The 20,431-nt window shown below is 43.0% G+C and overlaps 1 protein-coding gene across 1 annotated transcript in view; it reads left to right on the top strand.

Annotated features, from left to right (window-relative positions):
• ubr1 (ubiquitin protein ligase E3 component n-recognin 1) overlaps positions 1 to 20,431 on the top strand; it is a 155,467-nt gene that overhangs the window by 71,363 nt on the left and 63,673 nt on the right. The window contains exons 19-22 of the mRNA XM_078406202.1: positions 2,949 to 3,050; positions 11,320 to 11,383; positions 13,767 to 13,891; positions 16,366 to 16,418. Of these exons, the coding sequence (XP_078262328.1) occupies positions 2,949 to 3,050; positions 11,320 to 11,383; positions 13,767 to 13,891; positions 16,366 to 16,418 (344 nt within the window). The remainder of the gene's footprint in view (positions 1 to 2,948; positions 3,051 to 11,319; positions 11,384 to 13,766; positions 13,892 to 16,365; positions 16,419 to 20,431) is intronic.

Genomic DNA, 20,431 nt, shown 5'->3' with positions numbered 1-20,431 from the left:
TTGCTAAATATAAAACTGAATAGAATATATATAGAGTAACAAGAACTGCTGCTCTCAGAGAGCAACAAGGCGTGAAGAAGCATCCCGACCTGCCACGTTACCGATCCATGTTCTCCAGGGATGCTTCCTGACCCGCTGAGTTACTCCAGCACTTTGTGTCCTATTTTATAAACAAGAACTGTATTTTTTTGCAGTAACGGAAACTGGCTTAAAGTCCAGGATGGAGTACAAGTATTCCTGGATATAAGGTGTTCCAGAGAGATAGGAATGAAAGAAGAGAGTTGATAGGAATGAAAGAAGAGAGGATTGACAGGACTGATTCGGAGGAACCGTGTGGGAGAGTGCTGAGATTCTTGGAGGATCAAGGACAGAATCGAGTCTGGAAATCTTAAATAAAAAAGGAGAATACTGGACGTAGCAGATCGAGAGCGCCTGAGGAGAGGGATCAGTTGTACAGGGCCTTGGTGAGACCGCGCCTGGAGTATTGTGTGCAGTTTTGGTCTCATAATCTGAGGAAAGACATTCTTGCCTTAGAGGGAGTACAGAGAAGGTTCACCAGATTGATCCCTGGGATGGCGGGACTTTCATATGAAGAAAGACTGGATAGACTAGGCTTGTACTCGCTGGAATTTAGAAGACTGAGGGGGGATCTTATAGAAACATATAAAATTCTTAAGGGGTTGGAGAGGCTAGATGCGGAAAGATTGTTCCCGATGTTGGGGGAGTCCAGAACCAGGGGTCACAGCTTAAGGATAAGGGGGAAGTCTTTTAGGACCGAGATGAGAAAACATTTCTTCACACAGAGAGTGGTGAGTCTGTGGAATTCTCTGCCACAGAAGGTAGTTGAGGCCAGTTCATTGGCTATATTTAAGAGGGAGTTAGATGTGGCCCTTGTGGCTAAAGGGATCAGGGGGTATGGAGAGAAGGGAGGTACAGGTTACTGAGCTGGATGATCAGCCATGATCATATTGAATGGCGGTGCAGGCTCGAAGGGCCGAAAGGCCTACTCCTGCACCTATTTTCTATGTTTCTATCAGGAGCACCCATGGGGAGAGACCTGGAGCACCAGAGGGGAGAAACCTGAAGCACCTGTGGGGAGAGACCTGGAGCACCTGAGGAGAGAGATCAGGGGCACCCGTGGGGAGTGAAGTGGAGTTTATGATGGTGATCTTTTACTAGAACTGGAAAAACAAGATAACAAGTTATTTTAAGTTGTCGAGAAAGATTGGGGTGGATAGAACGGGAGAATCTTTGACAGAGTTAAAAACATGGGAATCTGTTGTGACAAATGTATTGGTGCCATCTTGGAGAATTCTGAATATTTCTTGATAGTTGATCTGTTTGCAAGAGGTGTAAATAGAGGAGATCAATGAAGGCAGGGCAGGAAAAAAAAAGCCAAAACTGTAAAATACAAAACAGATTCTGGAAATCTAGAATAAAAGAGAATGCTGGCTAATACTCAGCAGAGTAGTTTTTTTTATCTGTGGAGAGTTAAACTCTGAATTAATGTTACGAATTGATGACCAAGCATCAGCTGGCCACTTGTGAATCAAACAGGAAAAGCTGGTTGACCGACATTGTTGAATTGAATGTTTGATCCTTTGGGCCAGTTGCAATATCGGATGCTGTCCCCGAGTTTACATTGGGCTCAGCTGGATCCGTGTAGGAAGATGAAGACACAGATTAGACGGGATGGAGAACGTATAAAATCTGTATAGACAGTACCCATAGTCTAGATCGAATCCGGGTCTCTAACGCTGTAAGGCAGCATCTCTACCCTGGAAGCTCAGGGTCACCTTTGCTGACTGCATTGAGATATTCTGCATGATAATCACCAATCTGCATTTGGTCTCTTCAATATAGAAGAGATCATGTCAGAAAGCGGCACGGTGGCGCAGCGGTAGAGTTGCTGCCTTACACGCCAGAGACCTGGATTAGATCCTAACTATGGGTGCTGTCTGAACGGAGTTTGTACATTCTCCCTGTGACTGCCTGGATTTTCACTGGGTGCTCCAGCTTCCTCCCACATTCAAAAGATGTGTAGCTTTGTAGGTTAATTGGCTTCTGTGAATTGTCCTGCGTGTGTAGGATCAAACTAGTGTACAGGTGGTCGCTGGTCGTTACTGACTTGGTTGGCTGGAGGGCCTGTTTCCATGCTGTAGCTCTAAACTAAACTAAATTGCACCAATGCACTACATTGGAAGAAGCACGAGTGAATCTCTGCTTTGCCTGGAAGAACTGTTGTGTTCCTCAATCGTGGGAAGGGACGAGGTGTAGTGTAGATATTGTATCTTACGTGTTTGCATGGGAAGGTAATATGAAAACGGGAATGGTGGAGTTTACATTCAAAATTAATTAAGAATGCTATTACACTGCTAGGTCACCAACTTTTCATCACTGGCTGCTTGGACGTACAGTTTAGCGAAACTTTATGAAACATTATGACCACTCCATTAACTATAGGGTGGTCATAATGTGAAACTTTGGCTGCTGACACAGTATAGGCTGGGCTACTATGATTGATTATGCATCTTTCCTCTAAATTATCTTCAAAAGTGACTTTAAAAAAAATGTATATATGATGAATGAAGATTGAGCTGAATTAATTTAAAACACCTGACTTCGTTGGTAGAGATGGGAGGTGTTGCTGAACTGCTAATTTCACAGCAGCATAAAGTTACAACATAATTCCTGAAAGGATATTTCACCTGGGTATATCACCTGGGTTTGATGGGGTAGAATCTGATGTGACAGATTTCTTTTGAAATGTTGGGATTCCTAGTACTGTCAAAATTAAGCAGGATTTGTTTGTCCAGTTCGAAAAATTATATTACATGACAGACCCAGGTAATATTTCAATGGGTGTCGACAGCGACGATCTGCCTTCAATCTGCACCTTTGTTGATATTGATCACTTCACCAAAGTTAACAATGCTTTTATGTTGCAGATTGCAGCCTCTATTATGGACTCAAATCGGTTCCTAATATTTATACTGAGTAGATACGAATTATTTGAAGTCTTTTCTAAGCCTCCTGTTGCTCGAAATAAGGTAAGATCCAAGATGCAAGTAAGATCAACTGCAGATACAAATGTACATGTGTATAAATTAGGAGAATGAGTAAGCTAGTTGGATCGTCAACACAGCTCTGCTGTTCAAAAGGTAATGTCTGATCAGACTGTGACCTCAACTCCACATACCTACTGACTCCTGGTATCCTGTGAACTGCTTCCAACATATATTTAGTCGTCCTTAAATAAATTAATGTAGTACTCTGTATCAAGTCTCGTAGTGCCCTATATAGCTGAAGTATAGCCCCATTTTGTAATGTTCCCCTTATGATTAACATTTTGTTAGTTTTCCTAATTACTTGAAGTGCATATGTACTAGCCTTATGCAAATTGCCCACAGCTACATCACCCAGTTCCCTCTGCATCTCAGAGCTCTCCAATCTCTCAAAATTTAGAAGTATTTCAAAATATTTCCTGCCAAAATGTGTACGTTTCACATTTTTCACATGGTACTCCTGGTTACCATATATTTTCCTATTCTTTTAACCTTTCTGTATCCATTTGTGGCCTCCTTACATCAGCTTCACAACTTTATCTGCAGCGGGTTAGAAAAACAAGTGGTGTTCAAATATGCTAACTGGGTTTTGTTCATCATGCCCAGTGATTTTCACTAAGTTGTTCAGTGTCCATGTTCCGTGTTGAAATGAACAGCTTCTTCATCTTTCAGGAAGTTGTGATATTACACGAGGGAAAAGTGGGTCCCTGCCTATGAAGTAGTTTCAGTGACTTTTGACGAGTGTAAACCAGGCATTTCCCAACAATGTATGTTGTGTCCAAACAGAGGAAGTTGAATAGTAGGGTCATTGATGTTGTTTATATTCCACTTTTGTGAGAAAATTAATGATGAACTTGGCCTCCTTCAAGCTTCCTTGCTCTCTATTTTTAATTGCTCGTGAGAAATGACTGTTAACAGCAAGCCCCCGTCTTTATTGTCGTCTCTAGTTGGGGTTGAAAAAAATATTCTTGAACTGGTGCAGCCTGCAGAGTTAAGGTTCTTCCCCAATGCTATCTGTTACAATTTTCACACCCGGGGCCAAGGATTTGAATGTTGCTGTGGAAGAAGCTTTTGGAGTTATTGCATCATATGTAAAAGGTGCCACACCTTGCATTTACTCTGTGCCAATATTGGATGAAGTGAATGCTGAATAATGGATGGAGTGCTGAGGTCGGGAAGGATAATGTACTGTCTGGCATTGAGTGCTGTTGATGTGCTGCATTCATCCAAGGAAGCAGAAATCTGGCAATGAATCATTCAAGAACCTCCACTTGTATTGGTATACAGCCTTTAATGATGTACAGTGTCTTCCAGTGTTTATCGCAGGAGCATCATAAAAGGAAGTTTACCACTAAACTATGTTGGGAAATATTGTGGCAATCTTCAAACATTTAATTCTTGCTGGCTTCTTTTGCTATTCATTGAAATCATGTGGACTACCCTCACAACCCTGTCGTTGTTTAATTAATATCAGGTTTTAAATTGCACATAGTTTGGCTTCTATTGTCATTTGTGGAAAAGAAAGAGATACACGCATTATGTAACATTTCTTGTGTCGCTTTCAGGCTATCCAGAACTGCTTTGCAGCCAATGTAATATATTTTAAAAAGTCACTGACCTGAAACAATTTTACTTTTGTACTTTTGAAGTGTAGTCACTGTTGTGAAATTGGAAACAGAATGGACATTTGCTGCTTTCAAATTAACTTAAAAGCAATGTAATAACCAAATGTTTTTAATATAAAATGCAATGTTGCATGAACGATAAATATTTTCTAGGGCATCGGGGCTCTTGCTTTGAAGTACTGTCATGTCATTTTCTGCATCTGTGTGAGAGAGTAGATGTGATCTTAATTTAACATCACATCCAAAAGATGGATCCTCCCTTTTTGTAGTATTTTCATGATGTGGCCATTACTGCTGTTTATTGCCCATACCTTGATGTTGACAGTGACCCATCCTCTTGATAAATTGCAGCTCTGTCGGTGATGGTACTCCCACAAACATGTTAAGATTTGGATGAAAGAGTGTCAGGATGCCGGTAAACTAAGGGGGAACCTAGAGGTGGTGGTGATCCCAAGTAACTGTCCATTTTGATGTAGATTTCAGAATATCCCAGTTGAATAATTGCTGTGCATTTAAAAAAATTAAACAGTGCAAAGTGTGATATTAGTGGGTGAGTTGTTAATCAACTGATCTGTGTATTTTCCTGGATAGTGTTAAACTTCTTGACAGTCATTGGAGGTTCACTCATCCAGGCAAGTAGAGGGTATTCCATCATACTCCTTTTAGATGCTGGAAAGGCTTTGGGATGTTGAGTGGAGAGCCGCTTGTCATTTGAAACCCAGCCCCAGACCTACTCTTTTAGCCATGGTATTTTTGTGGCTTGTCCTGTTGAGCTTCTGGTTAGTGGGTCACACACGATGTTGATGGTGGGTAAACTGATGATGGTGATGCTACTGAATATTGAGGATAAGTAATTTGGCATTGCTTTATTATTCTCATGTGTGCTGAGGTACAGTAAAAAACTTTGTGCTGTGTGCAATCCAGTTAAATCTTATCGTGCAATGCATAAGTACATCAGGTTATGCAAAGGGAAAAATAATCAGTGTGCACAATATAGTCTTATAGCATCATAGCATTTGACAAGGTTCCGCATGGTAGACTGCTCTGGAAGGTTAGATCGCATGGGATCCAAGGAGAGATAGCTGAATGGATAGAACATTAGCTTCATGGAAGAAAGCAGCGGGTGATAGTGGAAGGTTGCTTCTCGGACTGGAGGCCTGTGACTAGTGGTGTGCCTCAGGGTTCGGTACTGTCCCCATTTCAGTTTGCCATCTACATCAATGATTTGGATGAGAACATACAGGGCAAGATTAGCAAATTTGCCGATGATACAAAAGTGGGTGGTTTTGCAGATAGTGAAGATGGTTGTGAAAGATCGCAGCAGGAGCTGGATCGATTGGCCAGGTGGGCTGAGGTATGGTTGATGGAATTTAATATAGAGAAGTGTAAGGTGTTGCATTTTGGGATGTCTAACAAGGGGAGGACCTACACCATGAATGGTAGGCCTCTGGGGAGTGTTGTAGTGCAGACGGATCTAGGAGTGCAGGTGCATGGTTCCTTGAAGGTCGAGTCGCAGGTAGATAACGTGGTCAAAAGGCCTTTTTGCACTTTGGCCTTCATCAGTCAGAGTATTGAGTATAAAAGTTGGGAGGTCATGTTGCAGTTGTATAAGACTTTGGTGAGACTGCATTTAGAGTATTGTATCCAGTTCTGGGCACCGTGTTTTTGGAAAGATATTGTCAAGCTTGAAAGTGTTCTGAGAAGATTTATGAGTATGTTGCCAGGACTAGAAGGTGTGAGCTATAGGGAGAGGTTGAGTAGGTCTCTATTCCTTGAAGCGCAGGAGGATGAGGGGTGATTTTATAGAGGTATATAAAATCATGAGAGGAATAGATCGGGTAGATGCACAGAATCTCTTGTACAGAGTTGGGGAATCGAGGACCGGAGGACATAGGTTCAAGGTGAAGGGGAAAAGATTTAATAGGAATCTGAGAGATAACCTTTTCACACAAGGGGTGATGGGTGTATGGAACAAGCTGCCCGAGGAGGTAGTTGAGGCTGGGACTATCCCAGCGTTTAAGAAACAGTTAGACAGGTACATGGATAGGACAAGTTTGGAGGGATATGGACCAAGCGCAGGCAGATGGGACTAGTGTCGCTGGGACATGTTGGCCCGTGTGGGCAAGTTGGGCCAAAGGCCCTGTTTCCACACTGTATCACTCTATGATTCTCTGACTCTTACAACAACAGAGAAAATACAGATAGAAAAAGTGGAAAGTCACAACTAGGTAGGCTAGGAGATCAGGAATACATCCTTGGCTTATGAGAGGTCTGTTCCATCGTCTAATATTAGGGAAGAAGCTGTTTTTGAATCTGGTATTATATGGTTTCAAGATTTTGTATCTTCTCCCCGACTGAGATATAAGTGGTCCTTGGTTAAGCTGGCTGCTTTCCTAAGGCAGCATGAATCGCAGATGGAGGTGAGGTCAGAGGTGAAGGGGGAAGGCTGGTCTGTGTGATGGACTGGGTTGCGTCCACCGTTCTATAGACAATAGACAATAGGTGCAGGAGTAGGCCATTCAGCCCTTCGAGCCAGCACCGCCATTCAATGCGATCATGGCTGATCACTCTCAATCAGTACCCCGTTCCTGCCTTCTCCCCATACCCCCTCACTCCGCTATCCTTAAGAGCTCTATCCAGCTCTCTCTTGAAAGCATCCAACGAACTGGCCTCCACTGCCTTCTGAGGCAGAGAATTCCACACCTTCACCACTCTCTGACTGAAAAAGTTCTTCCTCATCTCCGTTCTAAATGGCCTACCCCTTATTCTTAAACTGTGGCCCCTTGTTCTGGACTCCCCCAACATTGGGAACATGTTTCCTGCCTCTAATGTGTCCAATCCCCTAATTATCTTATATGTTTCAATAAGATCCCCCCTCATCCTTCTAAATTCCAGTGTATACAAGCCCAATCGCTCCAGCCTTTCAACATACGACAGTCCCGCCATTCTGGGAATTAACCTAGTGAACCTACGCTGCACGCCCTCCATAGCAAGAATATCCTTCCTCAAATTTGGAGACCAAAACTGCACACAGTACTCCAGGTGCGGTCTCACCAGGGCCCGGTACAACTGTAGAAGGACCTCTTTGCTCCTATTTCTTGCGGTCTGGGGCAGAGCAATTGCCAAACCAAGTTGCCATGCATTCTGAAGGGATGCTTTATACATCTGTAGAAATTTGTAAGAGTCATTGGAGACATGCCCTAATTAGACTGGTGGAGATGGCATCACCAGGCACTTCATGATGTGAAAGTTACTTGCCATTTATCAACCCGTACCAAAAGGTTTTCTGAGTTTTACTACATGCAAGCAATGGCTGCTTCATTTGCTGAGGGATTGCAAATGGAATTGAACATAGTGCAATCATCACTAAACATCCTCACTTCTTACTTTATGGTGGAAGGAAGAGTATTATTGGTGAATCAACTCAAGGTAGTTTTCTTGCAGTGATGTCCTGAGGTTGGGGTGATTGTCTTCCAAAGACTGCAGTCATTTTCCAAGATACAACTTCAGTCAGTGGAGCAGTCATTCGATGGCCTTTGACTTCATTCGATGGCCTTTATCTCTTTCCCTCCTCACGTTAAGCTTGTGCTCACTAGTTCTTGATTCCTGTATCGTGCGGAAAAGTATCTGTGCATTCACCCTATAAATTCCCTTTATGATTTTATCTACCTCTATAACATCACCCCTCAGCCTCCTGTGCTCCAAGAAATAAAGATCTGGACTGTCCAACATCTTCACACAACTCAGGCCCGCGAGCCTTGCCAACATTCTTGTAAATCTTCCAGCTTAGTGACACCTCTCCGAAAGCAAAGTGATCGAAACTGAACACAATACTCTAAGCGAGGCCTCATCAACGTTTTGTACAACTGGAACATAATGTCCCAACTTCTATACTTGAGTTCCCTGACTAATGACGGCCAGCATGATAAACGCCTTCTTCGCTGCCTTACCTCCCTGTGACACCACTTATGTACTTGTACTCCAAGATCCCTCTGCTTTACAACACTCCATAGGGCCTGACCATTCACTGTGAAGGTCCCACCCAAGTTCGACAGGGTGGACAAAGGTGAACAGGTGAGGAGAGAACGTTAGTTCACACGCCGTCCTGGTCGTCCAAGTGAAGGCATCGTCTGGAGGCCCACAGCAGCCTGGGGCTTGCTGATAACGGGCGCCTCTTGCATGCGGGATCAGTAGACTATTTCTGTACATTTTGCTAATCGGTGATGTGCTTACATTTGGCAATACTCTACTGGACTTTTTGTGGGAAAATAATTTTACTGTTCATTTGCACTTCGCATATGTGACACTAAAAAGCACCATTCAACCATTGAAGGTACCATAGACTTCCCAAAAAGCAACACCTCTCATTTATCTGAATAAATCCAGTCCTCGGCTCACTTGCTCAGCTGATCGACACCCTGCTGTAATTCATTACAAACATCTTCACTGTCTGCGATATTGCCTAATTTAGTGTCATGTGCAAACTTACCAGTCATATCTTCTGCATTCTTATCCAAATCGTTGATAATCAGCAAAGGACCCAGCACCAATCCCTGGGCCACACCAGTAGTCACAGTCCTCCTGTGGGAAAAGCATCCTCTGCATCCTACCATGAAGCCAATTCTATATGCAGTTATCTAGCTCTTCCGTGTTCATATGCAATCTAACATTTCGAATATTGCGTGCAGTTATGGTTGTCCCAATACAGAAAGGATGTGGAGGGTTTGGAACGGGTACAGATGAGGTTTATCGGAATGATGCTAGGATTGGGGGAGACGTGTGACAGACTTGGATTGTTTTCTCTGGAAGTTGCGGGGTGACTTGATCGGAGTATATAGAATTATGTGAGGCATAGATACGGTAAATAGTCAACCTTTTTCCCAGGATGAAAAATCAAATATTAGGGAACATAACTTTAAGGTGGGAGGGGATAAGGTTAAAGGAGATGTGTGGGGCAAGTATTTTACATAGATGGTGATGAGTTACTGGAATGTGCAGTTGGCAAAGGTGGTGGAGGCATTTTAAAGAGACTTTTGATTCTACTGGGAAAGGAGAGATATAGAAAATGTGCCATATATCGATATGGCAGTTAAGAGTTGGTCTTGGCATCATATTCGCACAGACATTGAGGGCTGAAGGGCCTGTTCATGTACTGTGGTGTTCTATGTTCTATTCCAGAGCAACCTACTATGTGGAACCTTATCAAAAGGCTTGCTGAACTCCAAACGGACTACGTCTATGGCTCTGTCTTCATCAACCTTCTTAGTTATTTAAAAAAAACTCTTGATATTCCACGCTCAAAACAATGATGACTATTCGTAACCACTTTCTGTGTTTTGAATTTAGTTCAGTCTTTTGAGTAACTTTATGAAGTACCTGCTGGATAAATGTAAATAACATCCATAAACATTCTTCAATTACGCAAAAAAACTCCATCGGGTTTGCTACATGCGCCTGCTTCTTACCTTGCTTGCTGATCAGTGAATTCACAAAGTATTCGCCCATTTTATAGATACTAATGACTATAATTAATTTCCTGACAAGTTATTAGACTAACTTTACAGATAATTATTTGTTTCTCTCTTTGTATTTCTAAAGCAACAGTATGGCATAACACAGTCTTGCAACATAAAGCAATGATTCCTGCTTCAAGAGAACTTTCAATCTTTGCACATCTGCAGTGCTCTCTTTTGCTTTTGAACATTTGGAATGAAGAATTGCTGCTTCTGTTGATTTATCACCTTTTGCCAATATTTTCTTACATATTTTTGTTTCGTTTAGTTAATTTTGGTGATTCACTTTTCCCCATACAATACTTCTTTTTGCCATGCCGGGCATATTGTCCTCATCTGCTGTAAATGCTGGTAAGAGAGGACCTCAAGGAGGTGAATAGCATTGAGATTAATGGATGAAATTTCAGGTATGACTGGCTGTGATGGAGCCATAATATATATGAGACACTTAGGAGAAAACAAACCTTGACTCGCTCTCAGCCACGGAATTGATTCAGTTCAGTTAAGTTCCAGTGCGTGGCGACTGTCGGGTGGGAATTTGAGAATAATAACACCATTGAGTGTCAAAAGGAAGGAGTCTGATTGTATTGGTGGAAGTTGTTAGTACGTGGTGTTTGTGTGGCAGCAAAGTTACTTACTATTTATCATACCTAGCTTGGATAATGTAGTAGTCATGCACCATGCAAGCACAGCCTGTTACATTGTCTGAGGAAGTGTGAGTGGAACTGAACAGTGGAATAGGAGCTGGAACATCTCATTCCTAGAGCAGCTGATAATGTTTGGACCAACGACACTGTCTTAAAACTCCTACGGTGATGTTCTGGGGCTGGGAGGATTCACCTGCAGCAACCACCTTCCCTTGTGCATAGTATGAAGAGCGCAAGCAGAGAGTGACTAGTTCAGTCAGTATTCAACTAAAAAAAATTAAGTGGACGACTTAGTTTAATGGAAGCAGTTGATTTAAATGAGAAATTGCATTTTTTCTTTTGTATTAAATCTCATTTTTTGCATGCGAGTCACTTGGGCAAAAATCTAATTATTAAAAAATGTAAATGGCTTTAATTTAAAGTTGTTTGCCAATTTAATGAGTTTTTGATTACCTTTTATATATTGCAGGATGTAATCCAGCAAACCAATGTTTTAATAGAGGAGTTACTACACCTTATTATTATGGTTGTTGGTAAGACTTCATTTATATACACGTGTAAAAATGCCAATAAAGCTCTAACTGAATCCAAATCAGTGAGGTGCAAGCTGCTGCACAAATTATTTATTGCTTAAATCTGAATAAAGTTGATAATGCTTGCAATTTTGGCTCATGTTGATGTTGATGCATGTAGCACCTTGATTAAATATATCTCATGAAAAACAATCAGTAGTAGACTGTTAAGCAGAACACTGCATTGGAATGTAAGAAATAGGAGCAGGATGTCGGCATGTCAACAGCCCATTTATGCTGGTGCTTTACATCAGAGATCTCCAAACTAAGGCCCGCGGGCCACATCCGGCCCGCCACGAGATTTTATCCGGCCCGCAGCAAGCTTTTAGGCGGCGGGGACTGGAGGCAGAAGCTGCCGGCGAAGGTTCACCGGAGAGCGGATCGCCACCGACCCATAGCCGGGACAAGGCGAGAGATCGCAGCGCCCCCTCGCAAACAACAAACCCAAGGAAACTTCCCTCCTCGCCACCGCCACTCACCCTGGCGAGAGAAGGGGTGAGGGGGAGAGTGAGTCGGGGTAGAGGGAGCAGCAGGTGAGAGTGGGAGCGCAGGGATGGGGAGGGTGTCAGAGGGGGGGTGGGGGGGTGAAGGAGCGCCGCCACTTGCTCCCTCCCTCTCTACCCCCCTCTCTCTCTCTCTCCCCTCTCCCTCTCTCCCTCCCTCCCTACCTCTCTCTCTCTCTCCCCTCTCCCTCTCTCCCAGAGCCAACGAGATCTGCGCTGCTCCTCCACTCTCTTCCTCGGCCCCATCTCCCTCTAACGCAGCAAAATAAGAACAAACACAAGTGTAGTTGATGTTCAGAAGCCCCGCATTCCCGGGGTGCGCAGCGGTGGCGAGGAGTGAAGTTTCACTTGTGTTTGTTCTTATTTCGTATTAATGTGCCAAATATATAATCTACCCCTCATGCTGAAAAGGTTGGAGGCCCCTGCTTTAGATCATAAATAGATGGAGAAGGCCAAATGTCTCCTCGGTTCTCTGTTTTTCAATGAGATCATGTGGCATCAACTCCACTTTATTAACTACTTTCAATAACCTTTGACTTCAAAAGATTTGCTAGCTTTGAATATATATTATTCAATCACAACATCGCTTTTAGAAACACAATTACAAAGGTTCGCTATACAGATGAAGAAGTAATACATTCTCATCTCTGGCTAAAATGAATGACCCTCTTACTAGGCCAGTTGGATGTTGCACCCCTTATGAGGGAAAGATTCCTTCATTATTAACCCTGTTGGTGCCCTTAGGAATCTTCTATTTTTCACGAAGAATCCTCTTATCCTTCTAACAAATAATTTAGGCCCAACCTACTCAATCATTCCTCATAATGCAATCCCTTTAATTTCACCTTGATGAATATTTTGTGAATTGTTTGCAATGCAGATATTACCTCTTTAAATAAAGAGTTGAAAATTGAACTCCAGGTGTAGTCTTATTGAAGCTCTGTGTGCTTTCAAGATTCAATTTAATTGTCACATGTACCAATTAAGGTACAGTGAAATTTGAGTTACCATACAGCCGTACTAGGTAAAAAACAACAAGACACACAGCCACATAAAATAAAATTTAACATAAACATCCACCACAGCGGAATCCACATTCCTCACTCTGATGGAAGGTAATAAAGTTCAATCAGCTTCCTCTTTGTTTGCCCGCGGTTGGGGCTGTTGAACCCTCCGCAGTCGCCGCTGCCGACGGTCCCATGTCCAAGCCCTCACGTCGGGATGATCGAAACTCCGGCGTCGGGACGGATTGAAACACTCTCCGCAGCATGGAGCTCCAGAATCTGCCTCTTCTTACCAGAGACCGCGGGCTTCATGGTGTTAAAGTCCACAGGGCCCGTGAAGGAGCTATTCACAGTCGATCCTCGGCAAAGGATCGCAAGCTCCGATGTTAAAGTCCACGCCGTGCAAATAGACTTCCTTAAATATCTTGTGTCTGTCCAGCCCCAGTGGGTTAATATTTTATTCGCCTTAATTGCTTGCAGGTAACTAGAAGTTGTGGTGTGATTTTGTTTCCTGTATAAAGATACCGAGAGCCCTCTGTTCATTAGCATCCTGCAGTCTCCGAATAATATTCTGTTTTTCTTTTCCACCAAAGACCTCACTTTTTCCCAGATAATTTTCCATCTTGAAGATTTTTCCCCTTAATTAATCCCCCAGGGCAGATGACTCTCAGACTGTGGGAAAACTTTGTACAGGTTACAGAATCTGTGTAGCACTTTAATTGCAATCTTTCAAGTTTGCAGTATGATTTGATGTTGTATCTTCTCATCCTTTCCTGTGCAGGCAAATTGGTTTTAATTCAATCACAGAATAATGAATTTGCATTTGTTTCTCTGCAGGGGAGAGGTACGTACCTGGAGTAGGCCAGGTGACGAAAGATGATGTCACTTTGAGAGAGGTGATCCATTTACTGTGCATTGAACCAATGCCTCACAGTGAACTGGCAAAATTATTGCCTGAGAATGTGAGTATTCCATCCTGGCATCAAATGTGTATGAAGGAACTGCAGATGCTGGTTTACACTGAAGATAGACACAAAATGCTGGAGTAACTCAGTGTGACAGGCTGGATAGATGGAATGGGTGACGTTTCGGGTCGAGACCCTTCGGAAGAAGGGTCTCGATGGGTCCATGTTTCTTTATGTTTAGAGTTTGAAATAGGGAATAGGGAAGTACCTGCATTTATGTCGGCTTTTTGCCAGTCTGAGATGTTCAAAGCAATTGAATTGCTATTGTAATGTAAAGATTACATACTTGAGTAAAATACCAAGTTTTTGTTGGCTAATTACTAGTTATGGCGAGTATTTTCCCTTCTTGCATGCAATGTGGGATGTGCTAATGTGACAAGTGCATTTGAGGAGGAAGTAGAAATTCAAGCTGTTTTTAATTCATAGTCATAGAGTCATACAGGACAAAAGTTAGCCCAACTTGTCCATGTGACCGAGGTGCTCCATCAATGCCAGTTCAACCCGCCTGTCTTTGCCTATATCCCTACAAACATTTCCTTTCCATGTACATGTCCAAATATCTTTCAAATTTGGAGTGAAACAGTGTGGAAACAGGCCCAGCTTGCCCACACCGGCCAACATGCCCCAGCTACACTAGTCCCACCTGCCTGCATTTGGCCCATATCCCTCCAAACCTTCCTATCCATGTACCTGTCTAACTGGTTCTTAAAAGTTGATGCTATAAATGTTGTTATAGTATCTGCCTGTTCCCTATACCCACCATCCACTGGGTTGAAAATGTTGCCCCTCGGGTTCCTATTAAATGTTTCCCACTCAGGACCTTAAACCTATCTCATCTAATTGTCAATTACCTAGTTCTGAGTAAAAGATTCTGTACTTTAACTCTATCTATTCCCTTTATAATTTTATGCACCTCCTTTGGCTTAGCCTCCTCTGTTCCAAAAAATAAAGTTCTAGACTCTCCAACCTTTTCTTATAGCTCAGGACCTGAAATCCTGGCAACATCCTTGTAAATCTCTGCGCTGTTTCCAGCTTAATGACATCCTTCCTATAACTGAATAGTTTCTCCAGTGAAGCTGTATGGAGTGGAGCTGAGAACTAAAAAAGGGGATGATCACTTTGTTGGGAGTGTACTATAGGCCCCCAAAGAGTCCACGAGAATTAGAAGAGTAAATATACCAGGAGATTGCAAGACTAATAAGGTTGCTATAGTAGGGGATTTTAACTTCCCCAATTTAGATTGGGACTGTCACAGTGCCAAGGTCTTAGACAGGGTGGAATTTATCAAACGTGTTCTAGGACTTTTCACAGGCAGTACATAAAGGGCCCTACAAGGGAGAGGGCAGAGCTTTATTTATTCTTTGGAAATTGAGAAGGGACTAACTGAAATGTCAGTGGCTGAGCCTTTTGGAACCAGCGACCACTATTCTAATGGCCTTAAAAGAGTTACGTATAAAGACAGGACGGCCCACATTGGGGCAAGGTCAGTATTGATGGTGTTAAACAGGAACTTGGTAAAGTAGGTTGAAGTAGGTTGTTTACGGGCAGAGTAACATCCGGGAAGTGGGATGCTTTTAAAAGTGTGATGACAAGAGTTCAGGGCATGCTGGAGAGAGAGAGAGAATCTGGAGAGAGAATAGGGTCCATCATAAACCAAAGTGGTCAATTCTGTGTGGATCCGCAAGAGATGGGCAAGGTCTTCAATGAGTATTTCTCCTCTATTTTTACTGTGGCAAAAGGCATTAAGACTGGGGAACTTGGGGACAGTTAATGGGGATATCCTGAGGACAGTCTACATTATGATCGAGAAGGTACTGAACATCCTAAGGCATATAGCTTAGATGCAAGATAAATCTCCTGAGCCTGATATATATATATATTCGAGGACACTGTGGGAAAATAGAGAATAAATTGCAGGAGCCCTAGGTGAGATATATGAATTATCATTATGCACGAGTGAGGTGCCAGAAGTCTGGAGGGTGGCTAATTTTGTGCCTTTATTTACAAAGGGCTGCAAGGAAAAGCCTTGTGCCCTTATAGACCAGTGAACCTAACATCTGTGGTAGGCAAGGTACTGGAGAGGATTCTGGGGGATGGGTTATATATGTATTTGGATAGACAGAGGCTAATTTGGGATAGACAGCATGGTTTTGTACATGTCTTACGAATATGATTGAGTTTATGAAGAAGTAATCAAAAAGGTTGATGAGGGCAAAGTTAGAGACGCTGCCTATGTGGATTTGTGCAAGGCATTTGATAAGGTTCCACATGGTAGGCTGCTCTGGCAGGTTAGATCACATGGGATCCAGGGAGACCTAGCCGACTAGATAGAGAATTGACTTCATGGAAGGAAACAGAGGATGGTGAGTAATGTTGATGATTATTGTGATGAAACATGCAAAAACAAAATCAGCCATTTTGGGGGGGATAGCATCCAAAAATGTTAATTTTGTGCTCAAATATTTTAACAGGAGAACAATGAAACTGGTTTGGAAAATGTTATACATCAAGTGGCCACGTTCAAGTAAGTCTAAATTTCCGTACGATTGACTGGCTTAATTCTTGAGCAGTCTACTTTCACTGCATTGTTCTTTCAGTGCCAGTGTGCTAATTCAGATATTAAATCAATTGTATTTTCTAGGTTATTTAACCGATTTCCCTCTCATTTTTTAGAAAAGCAGAAATGTTTTCCTTTGCTGGTGTTCTAATATGATGCTTCCACACCCTTGAAATATTTATCACCCATGGTAAACTTTGCTTTTGGCCAAGTGGGCCATTGTCCAATAGAGAAAAGATCATGGGGACATTATCCTTCCAAGGGGTGAAGGGTAGACAGAGCTGTTGTGCTGTGGATTGCATCTCATCACCCCAGCTCCCAAAGCCTCCGCTATAATACATAAAGCTTTATGTTCTGGAAATGCTACACAATTTAATTGGAGCAATTCTATTGTTTTTGAACACCTAGTTGAGAGCAAGTACTTGGATAAGAGCAAGTACTTGGATAATTCTTTCCCATCACTAAAGCGATTTAGTTTACTTTTGTAAATTGCTTTTCCTTCCTCCAGCCTATCAAAATTTTCAAAGTTACAGTGATCTGTATTAAGGGTACTCTTCCACTTCCATCAGTGACTGATTTGAATCCAGTTTTGCTTGAAACTCGTAAAACAGTACTGTTGATGCTGGAAATCTGAAATAAAACGATGCTGAAAATAATCATCAAGTCAAGCAGCATCTGTCACCAGTATCGTGGTGAAAGAAACAGAGTTAAAGTTTCAGGTCAGGGGCCTTTCATTCAAACTGCGTAAAGTCAGAAATAATTTTAAGTTGCAAAGCAAGGGTAAATGCAGGTCTGGGGAGAACATAGGGACTGACTATAATTGAATGGAGACAGGAGAATTTGAATGATACAAGTGGTGATGGTATTGGCTGAAAGAGGATGGCGATTGTGTGTCTAAAATTGGTGTAAATAGAAGACAATGTACCAAAGTGTGTGATGAGGGAAAAGTTGTGTGTGGAAAATGTGAGGTAGAAGTATGGAATGACTAATTATTTGAAATCAATCAATTCATTGAGTTCTGAAAGCTGTGATATGAAATAACGTGTTCTTCAGCAGGCTAACGTTGATCTTTAGATAGCTGATGAATCCAAAGACACTAGGATGGAACAGACCACTGGAAACTGGGTCATCTTTTAGGACTAAACAGAGATACTTTGCAAAGTCATGACCATGTTTTGAGTACTGAATGCTGTACCCAAGCAGCAATTCATTGCTGCTTGAGTACTGCTGTGCTGCTTCACCTAGAAGGGTTGCTGCTTCACCGAGAAGGGTGACTTAGGTCCCTGGACACAGGGAATGAAGAAGGTAAAGAGGAAAGTGTCGCATCTTCAACATCTTCAACGGAGGATGCGGGAGCGGCTGCGACTCGCCTTAGGCTCGGGCCGCATGGATGCCGACATCGGGAGCTCCGGCAGCGGCAGCGTGATCGCCCGCCCCGGATCGCGGGGCTTGGGTCGCGGACATTTCACCGTCCGGCGCGGCCTAGGATGGGCCGCGGGATATTTCTCTGCTGGGCGGGGGCTTCAGTGTCGGGAGCCACGACCGCCCCGACGTGCAGCAACAGCGGCAGCGACAGCGTGTTCGCCCCCCCCGGATCGGACTTATCATCAGCGGAGCCGGCCGTCTTCGGAGGCTGCGGGAGCGGCTGCGACTCGCCTTAGGCTCGGCCCGCTGCGGACCGTCCGGCGCGGCCTGCAACCACAACAACCTGACCGCGGGAGAGGACGGCAGGAGAAGGGAAAAGACATTGTGGCCTTCCATCACAGTGAGGAGAGGACTGGAGGAGACTCACTGTGATGGATGTTTTCTTGATGGATGTTTCTTCTTTTGTGTGTTTTTGAGGTTGTGTAATTTTAATGCCTATTTTGATGCTTTTGTTGTTGGACTGTGGGTGACATAATTTCGTCCAATTTGGATGACAAATATAGCTATCTATCTATCTATCTATCTTCTGAGTTTGCACCCTTGAAATATTGGACCAGAGATGGAAGATTTGACCAGAGCATTTTATGTGGGTGCAGAAGGGGTAAGGGAAGATATATCTGATGGTAATTTGCACTAGAGGTGTTGAAAGTTATGGAGGATGATCCATGATTGTGGAAGCTTGTGGTGTGGGGGATGAGGGCTGAAAGTCTTATTCTTGCCACTGGTTAAGAGGAGAAAACATAATGCAGACGTGTGAATCACCACAACTGAGATATTATCAACCATGGTGGAGAGAAAGCTACAATTGATGATCAGAATCAGAATAACCTTTATTGTCATCCAAAAAAAAACTAAACATTTTTGGACGAGATTTCGTCACACACAGTCCAACAATAAGAGCAATAAAATAAGCAATTACACACACAACCACAAACCAACACAAAATAAAAAAAGAAACATCCATCACAGTGAGTCACCTCCTCACTGTGATGGAAGGCCAGAATGTCTTTTCTCTTCCCCTGCCATCTTCTCCCGCGGTCAGGCTGTTGTAGTTGCCACGTTTCAGGCCGCGCCGGACGGTGAAAGGTCTGCGGCGGGCCGACCCAAACCCCGCGATCCGGGGCGGGCGAAGACTCTGCCGCTGCCGGAGCTCCCGATGTCGGCCCCCACCCAGGGGGCTGCGAGCTTCCGATATCCACGCGGCCCGCGCCGAAGCCTGAAGTGCTGTTGCGGAAGTTGCCTTCAGAAAAGATGTGACGGACAATGACACCAGAAGAATGGGAGTCCTTCCAGGATTTGGGGTGAGGGAACTCCATTCACGAGAGCTTGCTTGGGCTTTTTCTATTTTTTACCAGTTTTTTGATGAAAGGTCCTTAGCTAAAATATCATCTCTGTTACTCGCTTACGGATGCTGCTTGACCTGCTGAGTGTTTCCAGCACTTTCTGCTTTTATTTCAATTATTTTCATTTTGTATCTTATTCCAATTGGATTAGCTTCAGGTGGGTGAAGGAAGTGCTTAGCTCAGGACCCACCAATGAAGCAATGTTCCATGATTCATCAGCTATGGAAGAAGACTTGTCAGGGCCTTGCTTAGCCTAGCCTTCATAATTACATCCACCCAAATACTGTGCGGTCCGATAAAAGCATTCTGCTAGGCAAATTATTAAAATTGATGCTGTGTCTGCAGATGTATGCACCATTGAATGTTTAACAAAAAATAACAATACAACAATACAATACAATACAATATATCTTTATTGTCATTGTACAGGGGTACAACGAGAACCTCACTGAAGTGAATAGTTCAGAGGTGAAAACTGCCCCTTTGCCTGCAGTTTACAAATGTATTTCATTTGAAAGCAAAAACCTGCCATAAGCCATGATCAAGAAATTAGCTTGTGCTTTGATGACCTTATGTATGCACGTTTTAGCCTTGAGCCTTGAGTGAAGTGATTTGTCAGGTCAAAATTTTGAACAGCCAAAGAAAGAATAGAAAGATCCCAATAAATCAGTTCTGGTATAATATTCCAGGGTAACCAGCAAAAAAACAAATTCACTATCTCAGTATGTGATAATAATACATTAGTGCCGATTCTTGTGTTTGGAAACATAGAAAATAGGTGCAGGAGGAGGCCATTCGGCCCTTCGAGCCAGCACCGCCATTCATTGTGATCATGGCTGATCGTCCCCAATCAATAACCCGTTCCTGCCTTCTCCCCATATCCCTTGATATGGCCTCCTAGAGCTCTATCTAACTTTCTCGTAAATCCATCCAGTGATTTGGCTTCCACTGCCCTCTGTGGCAGAGAATTCCACTAATTCACAACTCTCTGTGTGAAAAAGTTTCTTCTCACCTCAGTTTATTTTGACTGTGTAAGGAGATGGAAATAGTTATTTAAAAAAGATTGTAAGTTACAAGGAGAGGTAGAAATGAACAAATATTAGTTTAGTTTGTCAGGTATATCGAGGTACAGTGAAAAGCTTTTTAGTTGCGTGCTATCCAGTCTGTGAAAAGACTACATATGATTACAATGAAGCCATCCACGGTGTACAG

This window comes from Rhinoraja longicauda, chromosome 10 (genome assembly GCF_053455715.1).
Source record: "Rhinoraja longicauda isolate Sanriku21f chromosome 10, sRhiLon1.1, whole genome shotgun sequence".
NCBI classification, from domain to species: Eukaryota; Metazoa; Chordata; class Chondrichthyes; order Rajiformes; family Arhynchobatidae; genus Rhinoraja; species Rhinoraja longicauda.
Note: the sequence above shows the minus strand (reverse complement) of the source record. Positions and strands in the feature narration are given on the sequence as shown.